Below are 18568 nucleotides of genomic sequence, written 5' to 3'. Positions count from 1 at the left end.
GCCATAGAGTGCACAACTGTTCTGTCAATTTATCTCTCTCCCATCAAAATTGGTCATTTCTGCAGCTATTTTAAAATCACTTTTGGCATCTTTTTGCCTTTGTAGGTATTGCTGACCTGCAAATGTATGTGTAAGGCCATTTCTTGGTGGCATTGCAGCTTTATCATATTTTTTTCATTTTCAAATCAAAATTTAAATTGTGCGAGGAGATTGTCTAAGAGTGTTTTTGTGAAATCCAACCCTTACTTTAAACTCCTTGCAACTTTATTCCTGACTTGTCTATTATGTTGTTGGAATTATTAATGCTGATTGTTATGTAAAGTTCTCTAACACAACTTGTAGACCTTTGCAATGCAGCCATTGCTATACAGGGTTCCAACTGCATACTGTACAGCCAAGACATGTATTTAGATCTGTAATTTTAGAAGAAGCTAATATAATTGCCTGATTAGGTTTATTAAAAAAAGCAAACAACATTTAGTCTGACATACCAAAATATAGATACAACATTCTGATAAGAGTAAACATGAAAAAGTTTAATTGGTATGATTATTTTTGCTGTACACTGTACATTTAATTAAGGACTCAGTTTGTTATTTGTCATTTCAAAGCTCGAAAACCCAAAAGACTATACAGATCTACCCAATCTATCTAACCAGTTTGATTCATAAGCTGATCATTCTTTGAAGAACGTTTGCAAATTCTCTAGTCCAGTTTTTTTCAACCCCGGTCCTCAAGGCACACTGCTCTGCATGTTTTGGATGTTTCTGAGCTTCAGCACACCTGATTCAGATGATTGCAGTTCAGCAAAGCCTGATAATCTGCTATCAATTGATAACAGGTGTGGGAAAGCTGGGAAACATCTAAAACATGCAGGGCAGTGTGCCTTGAGGACCAGGGTTGAAAAACACTGCTCTAGTCCCACAACTTGCATTCATTGTTTAAATGAGCATTTTTTTTGTGTGTGCTGTCCCAAAGGTGGACAGAAGGGGGCAGCATTTCCATAATCTGGCACAAAACTAAGGAGAGACATAATTGCTTCTGTATGAAATTTACGAGTTTAAGTGAGGCCCATGGGAAATACAAGGCTGGTTACCCTCAGGGGAGGTTTTAACTGACGCAATCCTCTGAATACACTTAATGAATAACACAGAGAGATAGACATAAGCTGTGTACACCTGAATAAACTTTTTGTTGTAACTGAAAATAAATCCTAACCCTAAAAAAGCAATAACCTCCTATCTCTGGCCAGCTGTGTCTCTGAACAGCAATTTGAATGTTAACTCTGACCGAATCCATATTTTCACAGAATGCATTTTTCATGACCTGAATTCACCTTAGATGTGTTAACAGAAGGCCATTCTACAAGTAATCAGTACTGCCTGACACAAAGGAAGGATACTGCATATTACATACATCTTATTTATTTCCTATTTTTTGCTAGACCTGCTTGAGTTTTTTTTTTTTTTTTAAGATTGATTGCATTGTCAGGTAGACGTTGGTGGAGCAAGCAAGAGGAAGAAAAGATGTTAGCAGGGCTAATGAATAAGGAGAAGTCAACTGACAGATGAAGACTTCTGAGACAGAGGTGCTGCATAACAAATAGATTTTAAGAGATGAATAAATGATACATACATTTTAGGTGTGAACCGATTAGGTTCTCATTACAGTTATGCAGTACCAGGAGAGAAATCAGTAAAACTAATTCACTTGACAAACACACACAGGCCCTCCTACTGTATTCATATTTACGCCCACAGGATAACTGTCCCTATGGAACATCTGCATAACCAGGGCTGCAAGTAAGGAACAAACTGTTTAATGCATGGATAAGAAGAGAGATGGCAAAGAAATATTTTTTCAGCAAAACAGTCTACAAGACTGTCTTTCTAAAATAGATAAATAGTCAGTAACAATATCTTATGAACTGTCTGGTAAAAGTATATTTTAATATTATTCCAGCAAGCGTTATTTCGCATGAAACACAATATATACTAAAATATGTTAGGCAAGTCTGTTTTTAGAATTTATTTAAGAAATCATGATCGAAATTACAAAAACAGGCAGGTTTTTAAATCAGAACATAAAGCGATTTGAACCATTAACTTACTACTTTTTACTTTAACTCAATACTTAGCAGCAGTACACCTAAACATGCTTTACTGGGTTTATTGTGATAGTTAAGAGGAATTAACATAACTACAGTATGAAATAAAAGGTTGGACATGTTTTTATTTTTTATTTCCTGACTTGGCAAAAAACATATCCTCATAGATCAATTCTGAAACCACTGTGTGTCTTTTTGAGGAAGATTTGTTAAGAAGTCAGTTCCCTGCTTCATACAGCAATGTCATTAAGATCCAAAACGTTCAGTTTCCTTGTGATACTACCTCAACAGGAACCAGTATTTATCCCCACTTTGAATAAAGACATATGTGCACCTTCTCTGGTGACAACTCTTGCTCACATTTAAGCTTAATCACTCTTTTGTTTATGAAATCCAATCTGATCCATTTCTCTTTTTGCTGTTATCTTTGTCTGTGACTGCCTCAAACCCTCCTCTGATGAGCACAACAGGTCTACGAATTGATTTCCAATCGCCTGCTCCATTTCTCTCTCCCATCATTGACCCATTGCCTTGCTCCGCATGTCGTCCGCTCATTCACCACATCCAGTGACTTACCCCCATTAATTACCCTGCTACCAAGCATTACAACTCAGATGCAAGCTTCCCTGTGTTCTCACATGCCTCCTGCCTGCCTCCAATGATTTCTCCATTATTCCGCTGCAAGTGTTTCCCGAGTGCAGCTACATAATGGATGAGATTGACTTACTGTCCAATTAGTAAGCGAGGGGAGGAGTGCTCATCAGGTTTCAAATGAGTAATTGTTTTCATAGAAAGGAAGCTTTTTTAATACAGAAACACACTTTCTGTTCAGAACTACTTGCTGTTTTGCCAAACGATGTTGTCTGCTGCCTGTTAATTGAAACTACAAGCCTAATGTTTATTGAGAGATAATCTCATTAGTGTCTTTTTCCCTCTGCTTAATCTTTGGCAAAAACTGAGTTATGGTAATAATGTGTAGTTACTGTGACAAAAAAAATGTGCAAGATACATAATTAAAGTCTACAAACAAAATTTGTTGAGGCAAGACTTTTCAACTCCTGAGTTTATTATTCAAATAGGCATCAGTCTACATTTCAAAGCCTAGTCTGTGTGCACAGTTTGAAAAAATATCTCTTGGAGCTGTGCTGGTTTGGAAAACGGCATTTGGAAATTACAAAAAAACATTTTTATGTTTCTATAGTTTCTTACTTTTTAATGATTTATTCAATGTTTTATTTATTTTCTGTATGAATTTATTTCTCACCTCCAGTCTGTCTGTCCTCATAAGCTTCTGCGCAGCAGCGGCGGCAGCAGCGGCAGGTACTGGGATGCTGGGGTTGCTGGTGACCAGTACAGGTGCACTTGGCAAGATGTCAGCGGGCATCAAGCTTGGTGACACAGGGCCAAGGTAAGGGTTAAATGCAGCGGCTGCTGCTGCAGCAGCATTGGCATTCGTTGCAAGGCTGGGCGTGACTGAAAACATGGGCTGCAGAGCAAAAGAAGGAATTGGATTAAATTAAGCAAAATCAACCAGAAACAACCCACTCAAGTTACACAGGAACTTACCAATGTATTCAGAGACCGTGAAGATTTACTTAGACATCGTTATACATTTTATCTAGATTTATTTAATATCATACATAAAGCAGTACATAACTATAAGTGGATGAAAAGGAATACACATTTTCAGTTTTCCGATTCTAATATTGCTTCCCAATATGTGTGCTTGTGCGTTCTCCCGGATGTTGTTCTCACCCCTCCCCATTTACCGAGTATGCATCAGAGCAGACTTGTCCGTCTTTGAGATTGACAGCTGTCCCAGCATGCACTGCAGCAGCAGCAGCTTCCAATGAAGCACTCACAGAGGTCAGGGTATTAAGATAAAAAGTTATCTTTTCTGTTGCCGTTGTTCGGTAAAAGTACATTTAAAAAGATAATTTGAGGCAAGAACATTATACTTTTAAGCGTCACTATATAGCCAATTTACCAATTTAATGCGTAGTAAAAAAAACAACACAGGTTGGAGGACCGCGGCAATAAGAGAACCTCTGAGGGTAACGGCAGCCGTGTCTAATCCTAGCAGCAGCCCTCTCTCGGCATAGCCGCGTGTGAAGGACCTATGGCTCCGATGGTGAGTTTTTTGTTTTATTTGGCAAAATGTTCATTTGATTTGTGTTTATCTGACTGTGTTAACTATTATTCCCCCAATGAATGAAAAAGTAAGAATTTGTTATTATGTAGAGACTATTAATAACAGGAGGTGAAATGCAGCTTCAGACTAGCCGATGGTGTGGTGACGTCATCAGTACGCTTCTGTTCCAATTGACCCATATTTATGCTGCATACTCCCGTTCCCCCCCAAGTCCACACTTTTCTTTGTTCTTCTCAAGAAGATAATTGTCAAGGACATGAGTCCGTACTCACGTTCTTGTGAATTGAGAAACGACCTAAATCTTAAAGGTTTGATGTGGAATGTATTTCAGCCTCCTTTCTCTGTTGGCTCAAAATATAACCAAACACTACTACTTGCCCACAAGAGTGTCTGCAAATATTAATGTTGGAATAAATCCAGATCTTTTTAGAACATCAGTAAACAAAAGGATTATGGAGACCAAGGAATAAAGCACGCTGGTCAGGGAGAAAGTTGGGAGGTTAAAAACATGCATCAATTCTACAACACCTTCATGGACCACTGTTCAGTCATCATCTGAAAATGGAACAAAATGAAATAATTTCAAACCTATGAGGGTGGAGCCATCCACATTAACTGACATACAGTATCGAGCAAAGAGAGCATTACCCGGGGAAGCAACCAAGAGGCCAATGGTATCCCTGGAGAAGCTGCATACTAGGTGGAAGAATCTGTTGCTATGAAAATGTTTTATCAAAATGGAAAATTGAAAGCCATGGATAAAAAAGCCAACATGGCAGAGGGCTAGTTAGTCTTTCATTTGTATTGGTCAAGGGACAAAATCTGCTAGACCCTTGCCTGTTTACATGTTAAAGTTAATAAATGTGGTACCCATCAATTAAATAAAAGAAAAACCCACATCATTACAGAAATTACTTGAAACTGACAAAACCATTATTAAATAAAAATCTATAAGAATGAATAAATGAAAGTAAGAGATTACTTCTCTTCCATCCTTCAACAGAATGATTTTAAAAATAAACTCATATCACAGGCCTGGACAAAATGATGAGACCCGCTAGATTATATTTTGTTGCACAACCTTTAGAAGGAATCACTGCAATCAAATGATTCCTGTAACTGTCAATGAGACCTCTACTCCTCTCAGCAGGTATTGTATTTTAGTCCACTCCTGATGTTTGTTGGTTTTTGGTTTTCAGCCGTTTTGCTGGGAGATTTTGCAAATTTTTAGTCTGTTAATGTGCAAAAGTCATAGATATACCCCAAACTACTTGCAGCTGTAATCTGTTTTTTTTTTTCTTTCTTTCTAAAAATAGCAAAAACAGTAACTCGAAGGAGAAAAGGGGTGGTTCCTCACAGCATTTACTCATGAGTTGAAAAACTGCACAATATTTAAAATGTTTTAGTTTCTTTCCACTTACCAACTACTAGTTTGTGCTTCGCTTATGAAAAATCGGAATAAATATATACAGACTTCTGTTGTTGTAATGGGTATGTAAAGATTTGCAAATTATTATTGTGTCCAGCCATGTAATAATAAAAGGTGTAAATTGCACACAGATAAAAAAAAATGGAAAATTTAATATACAGCAGTAACCCATTTTCAAGGCAGCTTTTAAACTGCCTGTACTTCTATAATGCTTTAAGTTCAAGTTCCCCAAAGAGCTTTGCAATACATTGAGTCATTCAAACTCATAGTGGTAAGCTACAGCTGCCAGGGGAGACTGACAGAAATAAGGCTGCTTAACCAGCACCACCATGCCTCTGACTGCCAACTGCAGGTAAGAGAGGTGAAGTACTTTGCCCAAGCACACAGCAACAGACAAAGTGTTGGCTTGAACCTACTACCTGCCAGTTACAAGACAGACCCCTATCCAGTGGTGGCTGGCCCATAGGGGGCCCTCCCTAGACATGAAAGGGAAAAGTCATAAATAATATATATATAGATTTTAAAAGTATTATCAATGTAAATTTTACTTAATAGTATGCAGCTACATGTAAAATGAATTATTAAAACAGCACCCTTACCAATTGAGTCTCATTCAACAGTGCATTTCCACCAACGTATCATTTTTTTCTTGGGCGCTTATTCAAAGCGGCAATCAGCATTGCCAAAATTAACGGCTTTGGGCCTCATTTAATTTTCGCCCCTGCTACAGTGATATAGGTGATGTAGCTAGTAATCAGTCAGGCAGTGAGGTACAGATTATGGCGATGATGACAGTTGAACTTGAAGAGCAGCTTTCACACAATTCAGTGAGATCTTTACTGAATTACCCTTCTGTGAGAAGGATGATGGTGGAAAAAATGAATGTAAAGGAACTGGGACCTGACAAGCCCAAAATAAATTTAATGCAGCAAACCAAGGAAAAAGCTAAATCATACAACTGGACTTTTAGCAGGAGTTGGTTCCAGTGTAAGTCGTGGCTGACAGCCTCTGGGACAGCTAATGCACTTTTTTGTTTTGTGACCAGAGGGATTTGACATGGACACAGTCTGGACAGACAGACTTGAAACACCTCTCTGATCTCAAAGCACTTTTTAGAAAAGGCAAAGAAGAATGAACAATCTGGGATTCACATGGAAAATAATATAATATAGTGTACTTTTTCTAGATGTTTGTTAATTTGCAACCAAAAATAAACTCTTAAATATACACATTCTCAGAAAAAAAATAGTTTTTATATATTAAGAAAAAGTATAAAGCTGACTAATAGCTTCTCCATGATTAAACTGGCACATTATGTTTTTTAGGTCTGTGACATTATATTGGATCATGCAAAACACAGATTTACCTTCACAAAGCCTCAGAAGGGCAACATTTATGTACAAAAAGAAAACCTGTACATGAAAATCATGTTTTATTTTTTATAAAGTGTTTTATAATGTTTATTGTTGTGAGCCTTCAAATCAGTATACTTGTGTGATAACTATGTATATGTTTGATTAGTTTTTGATATACGTCTTTTTTCAATTTATAGCCCCCCCTGGAGAAAAAAACCCTGAGCAGCCACTGCCTCTATCTCCCTTCAAGGTGGGAGGAGTTCCCTACAGCTGAAAAAATTTGTAATGCCATCAAGGCAGGTTAAAGAGTGTATCTTCAATGAACTTTGTATCTAATATAAGTCCAATCTGGTGTTCGCATATATAGCGGCCATACCCCAAGAAGATACAATTTCCTCAATTGGTCCAAGACGTTTGAAGAAGATGGTAGTGAAACTAAACAAATGACTAGGCGTGTTGGTTTAATAATTTTTTGCTCATAATGGTTCATGTAATTAGTTAAGTATGTGAAGATAGAATAGGGTTATTATAGAACTAATTTGGTACATTGTGCTACACCATTGCGTCTAAGGTCACAAGAATGTGTCATAATCAGCTAGAGTCACAAATAAGGTATATACTTATACAGTAATAGTCCCTGTAGGTGTCTGCTATATCCTAGAAGCTAGTGCTAGAGCTAATAACTTTACCAATGCTAGGACTGTATGCATCATCTGCTCTGCCATGTTCGCTAAACATGTAATGCTTATGCCGCAATTAAGCATAGCATGCTGCTAGCATTTATTTTTGCACTAATGGCACCTAAAGTGTAAAGTTACCCATGTAAAAAGATGATTCCACCCCTGACAAATTAAAAAAAGTTTAACCAAAGTGGTGGGTGCCCAGAGACCCTAAGGCACATTAGCCGAGAGGCTTAAACAGGGGTGCGGTCAGGACATGGCCGCTAGCTTAAAGAGAGTCAGCAGAGGGACACTAGTAGCTATGCCACTGATGGATCTTTTCAGGTGGATTCTTTCATCCCCTTGACACAAGATGTTGAAGGAGTTTTTTTCAAAGCCCAGTGGGCCAGAACCATATCGGTTTCATCTCTCTGCTCCAGCACACTGCCCAAAGCCAATGACGCCAAAGAATGATTTACTATGGAGTAGGGTTGCCAACTCCCTGAAAAGAAAGAAAGGGACACCTCATGTGCGTGCCAGGTGACCCGATTACCTGTACCCCTCCTGGCAAAATCTTTTTTTTTAGCCCCCCTTTGTGTGTGAAATGATTTTTTTTAACTATTTGACTAAAAACTGTATTGAATTAGATGCATATTTGTGACATAAAAACATGGAAAACAAATAATTATCCAGCAAGTCACTTTAATACAAAATAACAAACTTTGCTGAATAAAATAAGTATCTTAAACATAAGTCTGTCCCGCTTAACTTCAAACTGTAAAAATGAATTTAAGACAATAAATAAATATTGCACATAGAATCTTAGCTCGGCCATTCTCAACTACCTTAGGAGGTGTCTTCCATTTTGACCTTGGGACTTCCAGCCCATACTCATGGCAGATGTTTCTGTACACTATGACAGCTACCTGGTAGTGGCGTTCCATGTATGCACTTCCTGCCTGCATTTTACACCCTGCTGTTATGTGCTGTATTGTTTCAGAGGCATGTATTATATATATATATATGTATATATATGTATATATATATATATATATATATATATATATATATATATATATATATATATATATATATACATATATATACATATATATATATATATAATACATTTTAGGCATCATGAGGATGTTTTTGCCGAAGACATAATGAGAACCAGGATAAGGTATTTAAGTTCAAAAGGACTTTGAATCATGATTTCTTTTGTTTTATAGGTTTCATAGACAATTAGGCAGTGTCATGACTTTATAAATTTTATTTTTTAGAAACTGCCTTTGGACCTTACAGTATAACCAGGCAGTTATATCTAAATTCTATATGATATTTTCATTATAACCTGAACGCAGCTGACAAATTAAGCTTAGGTTGATGTGGAACGTCACCAATTTTCTTAAATTATTAGCTTCAAACAGCGTCACAAGCTGAGAATTTAGAAAAGGTGGGAGGGTTTATAGCATGCATGGCTAATACAGCTTGTGCAGGGATTTTAATAGAGGAAACATCCTCCTTACAACTCTGAGGCATATACAAGCTGACATAAAGCATTAAAAGTTTCTTTGCACGTTTTCGACCTCAGCCCCCAGACTGAGGACTTTCAGCTGGGAGGACACAGTGAGTAATAGAGGAGTAGCAGCAGCTAGATCTAGACATCTCCATTCTTCCTAAAATATCCTCTCTGCTCTGTTTTTTTTTTTTTTTCCCTCAGGAAGTAAGATATTATATTTTGAACCATCTAATTACTCCCGGTCCCTTCTTAGGAATGTCTGAAGAATCCTGATTTGGACGAGTTAGATGTGATAGAGAAATCCATTTGAGATATTTGCAACCCAAGGTTGGAGATGACAGACATGACATCACTGCTAAGGCTCACAATCATGAGATTTTAATATTGCAGTGATGTCATGCTGCAAAAAGCCGTAACCTCAGTTCTGGCCTTTTTTGGAATGCCTCTTTATACGATACTGCAGATTGTAGCACTAGTGCGACATATTTAAAACCACTAACCCAAGTGTGTGTTGAAAAGGGATTGGGGGTGGTTTGGGAGTGGGATCTGATGTAATGAATATTATTTCTCATGAAATACTTTCCTGTTATCATCTGTGTTTAAACAGTAATGTACTTTGGAATATCTAGCTTTTGATCTCAATGCAATGACACTAAGTGTGTTTATAGAGAACTGCAGTTCATTTTAAGTGTTCTTTAAATGTTCTAAGCCATCCACAAATTAGTACTTTTCTTTTGTAATATACAATAAATACACAGCTAAAAATATTTCCGGTTTTGGCCAGTTAAAAGAGGCTCAAGGGGACATTGCTAGTCCAAGAGAATAAATAGTGTTAAGTGTTTAGGAATAATCACAATATACCCAATAAAAAAATAAATTAAAAAATCCAAATGACTGCGAAATAATTTGAATTTTAAAAGGAAGACAGTTTTACTTTGGTCCTTATCCTAGAGCTTTTTCTCTGATCAATAAGTATGATTTTAGTTTATTTTAATTATTTTTATGCAGTCTGTTCTGCTTTCACCTGGAGAATTTAAAAAATGTTCCCCACATCTGATTGGATGTGGATCATCTATTGTCTGCAAAGCCTTTCCTGTTTTTTATCATGTGAGAAAGTAAACAAAAGAGAGCATTAAAAAGGCAGCCTGACAGAGAAGGACAAACAGAAGAATAAAAGCATTAAGTGAAAGTGTCAGGAAGAGATAAAAAGACAGTAAAGGCTGGCAGACAAGCAAAGAATAGAACACCAGAAAACCTTTAGACCTACCCGGCAAAGACAGGTTAAAAAAGGGATGTTGAGTGTAAAAGGAACTAAAAGATAAAACAGATTTGTCTATTTTTTCCAGACCTTAGACCTTGTATCTTCCTTTCTTCCAATGGTTTTTTTGTAGTTCTGTTGCTTAACTCGACTATTTCTATTTATTGTTTGTTTTGGACTGTGCTCTAATAATTATGCCTTGTCCCATAATTTGTGAAAAGGGCTGTTTTCGTTTCATTGAGAGTGAGGTAAAAGAAAGTAAGGGAGTCTATATCAGTCCAAAGAGATCAGTGTAGTACGTATGTCATTACATAAGTATAAGTAATTTTCTGGCACTAGCATCTGTATATTATTTGCGTAAATATGTTGCAGTCGCACACATTTTATAGTATGGGTGGCATCTCTCTGTTAGAAGGTTATATTTGAAGGAATTTTCCAACATTCTCCATTACAGTAGGTAAGACTGCATTCTTTCCCTTGAAAACCTTGTTCTATTTTTGAATTAACTACTTTGACGCTGGTATTCTTGCAGCGGGGCAGAAACGGCAGAAGTTGCTTGTGGTATTTGAGGAGAAAAAACTCTGGAGTGTTCCAAAAATAAACACCAAACCTGTTTTAGAACCTCATCAGTCCAGCTCAGTTTCTTTCTCCCTCATCACGTGAATCGATGCTTGCTGTCCAGTTACTGATGAGCTGTTTATCTCTTAGATTTGTTGTCTTTTTTTTTTCCATTTAACTGAACTCATTGTATTTAAATCATGATACAGTAAAACAGGAGTAACCAAAAATTTCTGAGTCATACTCAAATTTTTTCTATAAATTATTATCTGGTTGCTATAACAATGCTGTGTGAGTGTTGTTTCAATTAAATCTGAAGGCTGATTGTTAAATTATTATTGTAATCATTTGTTAATTATTTGTGATTATTTGTTAAATCGAGCAGTATTTAGAGAGTGCTCTGAATTGCCTTCAGAGGACTCAGAAAGCTTATGTTTTACCCACATGTAAAAATGTATTCTTAATTTGAAATAATTCACCCAATTTTTTTTTTTAGTTATGGAAATTTTCTTTTACTCACTACTGGTTGTAGCTGGGCTCCTGGAATCATGACATTAGCGAGCTGCATCTGTTGCGCCAACATGGCCATGTTTTTCTGCTGGATGAGGTTGTTCCTTCCATTGATCTCCAGCTGTGTCTTTAGGTGGGCAGGTGGGTGCAGGTACTTGCAATTCTCTCTAGAACAGCGTCCCTGGTGGGTTGGCACAGAGGAACAAGGTAGCAGGAGAAGACAAAGGAGAAGTGATTAACAGGATCCAGACCAATAAATTGCTGGCTGTCTTGGTAAGTGCTGCTTATCAGATAGAAAGACCTTGATCGAAGTTTTTGCCCACTATCCACCTGATATTTGGACCTACCTTGTCATCAGAAAACAAATCAGTGCTTACTTTGTTCTATTTTTGAGACCTGTTTCTTAAAAGGATATTTTGACAAATCCAAGATAAGAGATAAAGCCCTGCATAATCTAGTGTGAAAACTGTATTGTGGCTTTATAGTAATATAACTGTGGGAGCCAGCATTGTAACAGGTGCAGATCTTAAAGCAGATAGATTTAAATAACTTTTTTCTCTTGGCATTCAGTCCCTCTGTGGTGTAGTGCTCTGTAGTAACTATTTGACTTGAATGTGAAAGATGTGGGATTAAATCCAGGATACATCATGCAGTATGGCATAGGGCATAAGAACTTTTTCATGGATATGGAATATGGTAACAGAAGACATTACAGCAGGCCAAGATTAAATATAAAAAACAAATTATTTACTTCTAATATCTAGAAAAAATATTGACTTTGATCTAAAAATAACATGTACTGATGACTTGTAAGGTGCCTGCACACACATTTAATCCCCTTATTTATGTTGGGTGTTAAAAAGGCTAATATGTCTGCCCCTTGGGGGTGTCTCACCTTCCCCAGAACTCATGTCAGCAGGGAAGCTGGCCCTTAACCTTTTTTTGAACAGATTTATTAAGGGACGGGTTCCGTTTTATGAATTGAGCCAGGCTACTTTTCCTCAATGCTGCAGTCAGCATCACAGATCATCTTAAGCAACATGATGCGTTCAGGTCATTTAATGGATATAAAGAATTCATTTCTTAGACAGTGTTAATCAAACCTCACTCCAATGTGATCCTTGATACTATGAAACATTTTTTTGTTAACAAATACACCTCCATGTGCTCTAGAGAAGATCTTTACCTTAATGTGTGTGCAGTCCAGCACTCCCATAGCAAATGTAGTCCACCTGTTCTAAAGTTTCTTGTGGTAAGAAGACATCGGTAACAGGTGTTTCTGTTTTCGTGAAACCGAGTTGAGGTTTGATTAAACCAGGATGTCTGGAAAATCCAAGCTTAATTCCTTATCTTAAAGTTGTGAAACAGGCTTCTGCACTCAATGGAAAAAATAGAAATCTAGATAAGTCATTTTTTCTTAAAATAAGTGCATTTGTTCTTGGATTGAGGAGGTAAAAGAGACATTTTGCCAATGGAACAAGACAATTTACACTTAAAATAAGAAAATACGATTGCATTGTCTTATTTAAAGTGTATGCAATCTAATGTTCTTACTTTAAGAGTAAAAATAATCATTCCATTGGCAAACTAGCTCATTTACAAACTCAAATTAAGGGTAAATATACTTAATATAAGTAATTTTTACTTATTTTTAGATCGTTTTTCCAGTGCAGAGCCATTGGCTACCACAGCAATTTATGCAAATCACTACTAGGAGAGAGAGTAACAGGCCTAAATTACTGCTCTGTCTGCTTTTGCTATGAAAATCTATCATGCAAAAAAAAAGGGACTTTAAATGGCTCCAGAAACCCTGTAATACTTTTATTGTTTTATTTTTTATTTATGTAGAGTATTCATAGCCACACAACACTTACTTCTCTATCTTAATAGTAGATATTATTTGGAAAAAAAAGCACAATAGCTCTTAAACATTTTTTATTCTCTTGAATTAAAGTTAGAAATATCAATCAAATTTTACAGATATTTTGTTGGACCAGCAAGAAGTATTACATAATTGAAAAGTGGGGAGAAATTTGCATCTTACTTTTCTTTTTACAGGGAAAACCCTTAAAGCATGCCAAGCATGTTCATCTCAACCAGACTGAATTAGACGGAGTGTAATACTGTCTGGTAAACTGCTGTCGACTCTGGCCAGATCTGGCTGGACCAATCACAGCCCGGGAGGCAGGATTCTATGATGCATCACTCTCAGCAATTTTCTGCTAGCATTACAGAAAGATGGTAACTACAAAGGAGCAACATTTTAATGATGCCCCTTCTGTATCCTAAGTAAGATTGATCTTACTTTAAAACCTCAGTAAGAGACAACTTTTGTGTGATTTCTTTTAAGAAGGAAGTTTTTGCTATTTTTGGCTTGATTCACATCCCAGATTATAAGATTACAAAAACAGCATGGTTGCTTGGAGTTTTGGCGTCACATCTGTAGCTGCCTGATTGGTTCTCACCTGCAAAGTAGCTGAATCTCATTCAGACTGAATGCAAACCATCTACCAACAGCTATTTTCTAATCTTGCCAAATATTCTGAGTTGGATTAAGTTCTTCTAGTTAATTTATGTCAGAGTAGAGTCGCTTTTCCAAAATGTTGCTCCATTTACTTTGTCTTTTATTCTAAACAGTTTCTCTGTCCTTATAAAGCAAATACATTCTCGTAACATGGTGCTCCCGCCACCATGCTATCCTGTAAAGATGCCATGCTCTTGATGATGTAAAGTCTTATTTTTCTACTTGAACTTGTATATGCAAAAAAATGTATCTTGTTTTCATTTGTCAAAACCTATTGTTCTATATGTTTGGTATGTCCCCTGTATGGCTTATTGTAACATTTAAATGGGATTTCTAATGACTGCTGTTTAAGATTTTGCTGTTGCTACTCATTTGTAATGGCTAAATAAAGCCGCACAACTGATATTGGCCTTGCAACAGAGGGTTGATTGAAATTCAAAAGAAAACAATTTTAATAATGTCATGTTGCAATCGTCCTTTGCTTAACCACCTTTGAGACTGTCAAACTAGATGCCGGATGTATTACAAAGCTCCATAAATGACCATCGATTACCTCCCGAATTACCCAAATGAGTTATGTGTCAATATTTGAGATCATTGCAGAAAAGAACAGGCTGGATCGATACATGACTGAAGCCCTTTGTGAAAGTGGCAGACAAAAACACACAAAACAGCAGTCTAACATTATTCCAGTGTCTATAGACAGAGCAGAGTATGTGTGTGTGCCAGGGTGCTCACTGTTGTGGGTGATTATATTCATCCAGCAGCCTAGGAGAACATAGAGAGTGTAATTTACACTCTCATAATACCTGTTCTTTCAAATACTCCCCCAGATAGGTGTAATATCTTAGATGTCTCCTCTTCTTTTTATCCGTCGTACTCTCCCTCTGTTTTTTATTGTTCCATTCTTTCTGCTTCAAACAAATCAATATTCTGAGTCCTGATATTTACTCTCCTCCTTATGACTACAGATCAGTGAAACTGCAGTGCTGCTGTAATCCATTCGACAAATATGAAAAAGGTGCCGGAGTGCTACTATGGTCCGTTCTTCCTGTAGCAATTTCTTTAGATTGAACTCACCAGCATTTGCAAGCAATACTGTTTTCTAATAAAAAAATATTTCTGAAAAGGATCCGAGGTCAGCCCGGTGACAACACCACAGTGCCACCTCTCATGAGGAATAAGGGATGTACCCTTCATGCAGCTGCTTATCTTGGTGAGATTAACTGCAACTTACTGAAACCCACTATAACAACTGCTTTCAAAACACATCCACTCCAACTCCTCTTTTATTCCATATACTTCTCTTTCCTCCTGCATTCTGTTCCATTTCAATCTTTCTTATCTGCACTTACAATTTCTATGTGCTGCATATTCTGCCTAGCTACAGCTGCACAGAGACTTTCGTATTGGAGAACAGCTGTTTGTCAAGGGTTCTATCAACGTTTCCATTGGCTGGGAACTGAGAGGCACAATATTCCCAGCCTGCCTCCTAGCCTCGAGGCCCACATTAACAGAGCCAAGCATGGCTCATCCCTGTGTGCCTCTGACTATTGATCAGAGGTAATTGGTAAATGTCTTTTGATTTTCAGAGTACATTCCCTCTGGCTGACTACACTTAAGCATGTCATCTCCTGAATGTGTTTGTCTGTGGGTATCTAGGCACAACTTACTGTTACATAAAAGTCCTCCATGCGCATTCGTAAGCTCCATTTAGCAAGTTAAAACAAAACGTTTTTGTAAAGGCATGATAGAAACAACCACTCCAAGAACATTCTGTAATGTAACTCATCAGTCTATGTATTAAAATTTAGTGCAAAGATAGACAAAATGATACATATATCTATATTAAATATATATACATATATGAGACAGAGAGAATGATGAAAGGTTTTAGTAATGGAGTTATGTGAAATATTATGCTTTGTCTTAAAGCAATAAAAGAAAAAAAACTAGATAAATTAATTAGATAAAATCATATTAATTAAAAAATGTTGACAGCACACTTACTGGATATTGTTAAAACATATGTTTTTATACCAAACTCATTAAAATCTGTTTACTGTATGTATCAAAGCCAACCAAAGGACCAGTAAAGGGAGAATTTCATGTTTCAGCTCATTTCTCTCTTCACCAGTCACCAAACAATGACTTCCAAAAAGATTTTTAGATTTTGATGTATAAAGCCACAGGACATATTTCTTATGAAAGAGTTATTATTCACCGCTTAGAGCATAGCAGTGTTGAAGTTATAATGTCTTTAAATGTCTCCTCTCTCCGCTGTTGATTTTTTTAGGTACAATGACATCCATCATTGTTTAACGCAGAAAGTGCAGTCATTTTCCAAATTCTGCCTGGAGTGTAGCCTAAATGCTTGATCATATCCTTTTGATGACAGCCTTCAGCCTTATCTTAGGCAAGTAGAAAGTAATCTATTTATAGCAAGATTATTTTTTTTCAGTTTTACAGAACTTTTCAGCCTATGGTCCCGAAGGACTATTAAACTTGCTCCAACTGCTGGCATAAAACATTAAACACAAATGGGTTATACGAAATTATGCAATTCTAAACTTGTGTTGCTCATGTGTCATCTTTAGATCTGACAGCACAAGAAATTTAGGAAAAGTCATATTAAACTAAAAATCTTGGTTCTGCTTGTCCTTTTTTGCAGGTATAGGATTTTTGCTAGTTCATGAACATTTTGATCAGAATGTTATTGATCTTTAAATTGTCTTTCTGTTTCAACTATCATGTGTTGCAGGGCTTCTGTCTGTGAATACATTCACACATAAGCTTAAGGTTTATGACAATTACTGCCAGTGATGGAAATGTCCAGGCATTTGTCTCTTATTTTCTTGTACCTGTCCAACTATTTAAACAGTGTCATTGAAAGTTAATCGTGGGCCTGTCTAATGCCACAGTTTGGCGATGGTTTGCAGGTGCCAGACTTTTAAGTTGACTCTGTTCTGCCATAAGCTATCTGTCATCCCGTGACACGATAATGTGCCAACACTACTAGCATTTGTCTTCCACACATTCTCCCAATTGTCCCATTTTCTTATTATCTTGTCTTATTAAATTGCCTACTAAGAGTTGGTTTCCAACTTCTTCAGATACTGTCCCTAATGATGGAGAAAAGCTATATTAGGAGTCATTATCAAATTGTTTTGAAGCCATTTGTTAATTTGTCATTTACTATCATATGTTATCCTTACAGAATAAACAGCATATGTGTTTGAGTCCTTACCAGACACCTTGTCTTGCTATAGTTTGGAATAAATTTCAAAATAGATTAATTCTTTGCTTGAACATGTGTCTGTTTCTTTGGCTCATTTAGCAGCAATGTCTTATATCAGTGTGCATTTGTACAATATGTTCACATTTTTATTGAAGAGATGGAAAAAAAAATAGAAGCATAATACCTCCCCCAGCAGTTATTCTGCTTGAGCTTTATTACCAGTAAGGCTTTCACATTAAGTGCAGTGTTAAAATATAGGTAAAAATGATTGTTTTACATATTTGTTTAAACTATCACCATGTCCTGATAGCAGAATATGACGGCTAAGCAACTTTATTTATATAGCACATTTCAGTGGTAAAATGCTGTAGATGAGAAAAAATAAGAAAAACAAAATGATAGAGGTAACACAAAGAAATACAGACAATAAAAGTGAATAATAAAAATAAGATGAATATAATAACAGAAAAGAAGCTAAAAGGACTTGAAACTTAACTGATAATATTTTGATAGCAAGGTCAAAGACCCCTCTAAACAATTATGTTTTGAATCCCAATTTTTAAACCATCTGAGGTTTTCAGCAGTTTTACAGTTTCTGAAAGTTTAACCTAGTTTAGTGGAGCATAAGAACTAAATCCTGCTTCACCGTGTTTGGTTCTGGTTTTAAGTATGCAGACGAGAATTGGGCCACAGGATCTGAGGTGTATGGGTGGTTGATACATGGATGGCAAGTCTATAATGTATTTTGAAGCCAAGCCATTCAATGATTTATGGCTGTAGAACAATGACTACATTGCAGCTGAGAGCAAGAAGGAAAGACCTGGAAGGACTGCCTGTTTCAAATTTAATTTCATAAAATCTCTTTTACTCAACCTCTTTGCACTTCTTCTGCACCCAGTGATTGACTATTTGCGGATTAAATCACCTGCTTTCAATGCCATTTTCCACTTGCCCCCTAAATATATACTGTGTTTATTGCTGCTAATTTGTCCCAGCTGGATACTTCCATTTACTTCTCCGTTGATTCTGTTTCTTCAGCTGTTTCCTCCATGTTATTTTCAGGTTCTAGTAATTTACATTCATGGTAAATTTGTGAGTCATTGTTTTTTCACTTCCAGAGGCTCTTTTCCTCACCTCTCTGCCTCTGGCTCTGACTGAATTTGTTTATATTTAAACCAAACCTGAAATGTTATCCAGGGTGGCATCAATTCATGTTTTGAACCCATTTGAAACTGATGTCTTCAGCAGTCAATAGA

At 36.6% G+C, this 18568-nt stretch overlaps 1 protein-coding gene across 6 annotated transcripts in view; it reads right to left on the bottom strand.

The window, feature by feature from the left end:
- LOC119791878 (muscleblind-like protein 1) overlaps window positions 1-18568 on the bottom strand; it is a 62462-nt gene that overhangs the window by 15069 nt on the left and 28825 nt on the right. For all 6 annotated transcript variants that reach the window (XM_038298233.1, XM_038298234.1, XM_038298235.1 and 3 more), the window contains exons 2-3: window positions 11561-11731; window positions 3372-3593 (exon numbers count right to left, since the gene is read on the bottom strand). In XM_038298233.1, the coding sequence (XP_038154161.1) occupies window positions 3372-3593; window positions 11561-11731 (393 nt within the window). The remainder of the gene's footprint in view (window positions 1-3371; window positions 3594-11560; window positions 11732-18568) is intronic.

This window comes from Cyprinodon tularosa, unplaced genomic scaffold (genome assembly GCF_016077235.1).
Source record: "Cyprinodon tularosa strain WSP-4 unplaced genomic scaffold, ASM1607723v1 ctg403, whole genome shotgun sequence".
Lineage (NCBI taxonomy): Eukaryota > Metazoa > Chordata > Actinopteri > Cyprinodontiformes > Cyprinodontidae > Cyprinodon > Cyprinodon tularosa.
The sequence above is the reverse complement of the archived record's forward strand: the minus strand, read 5'-3'. Positions and strand labels throughout refer to the sequence as shown.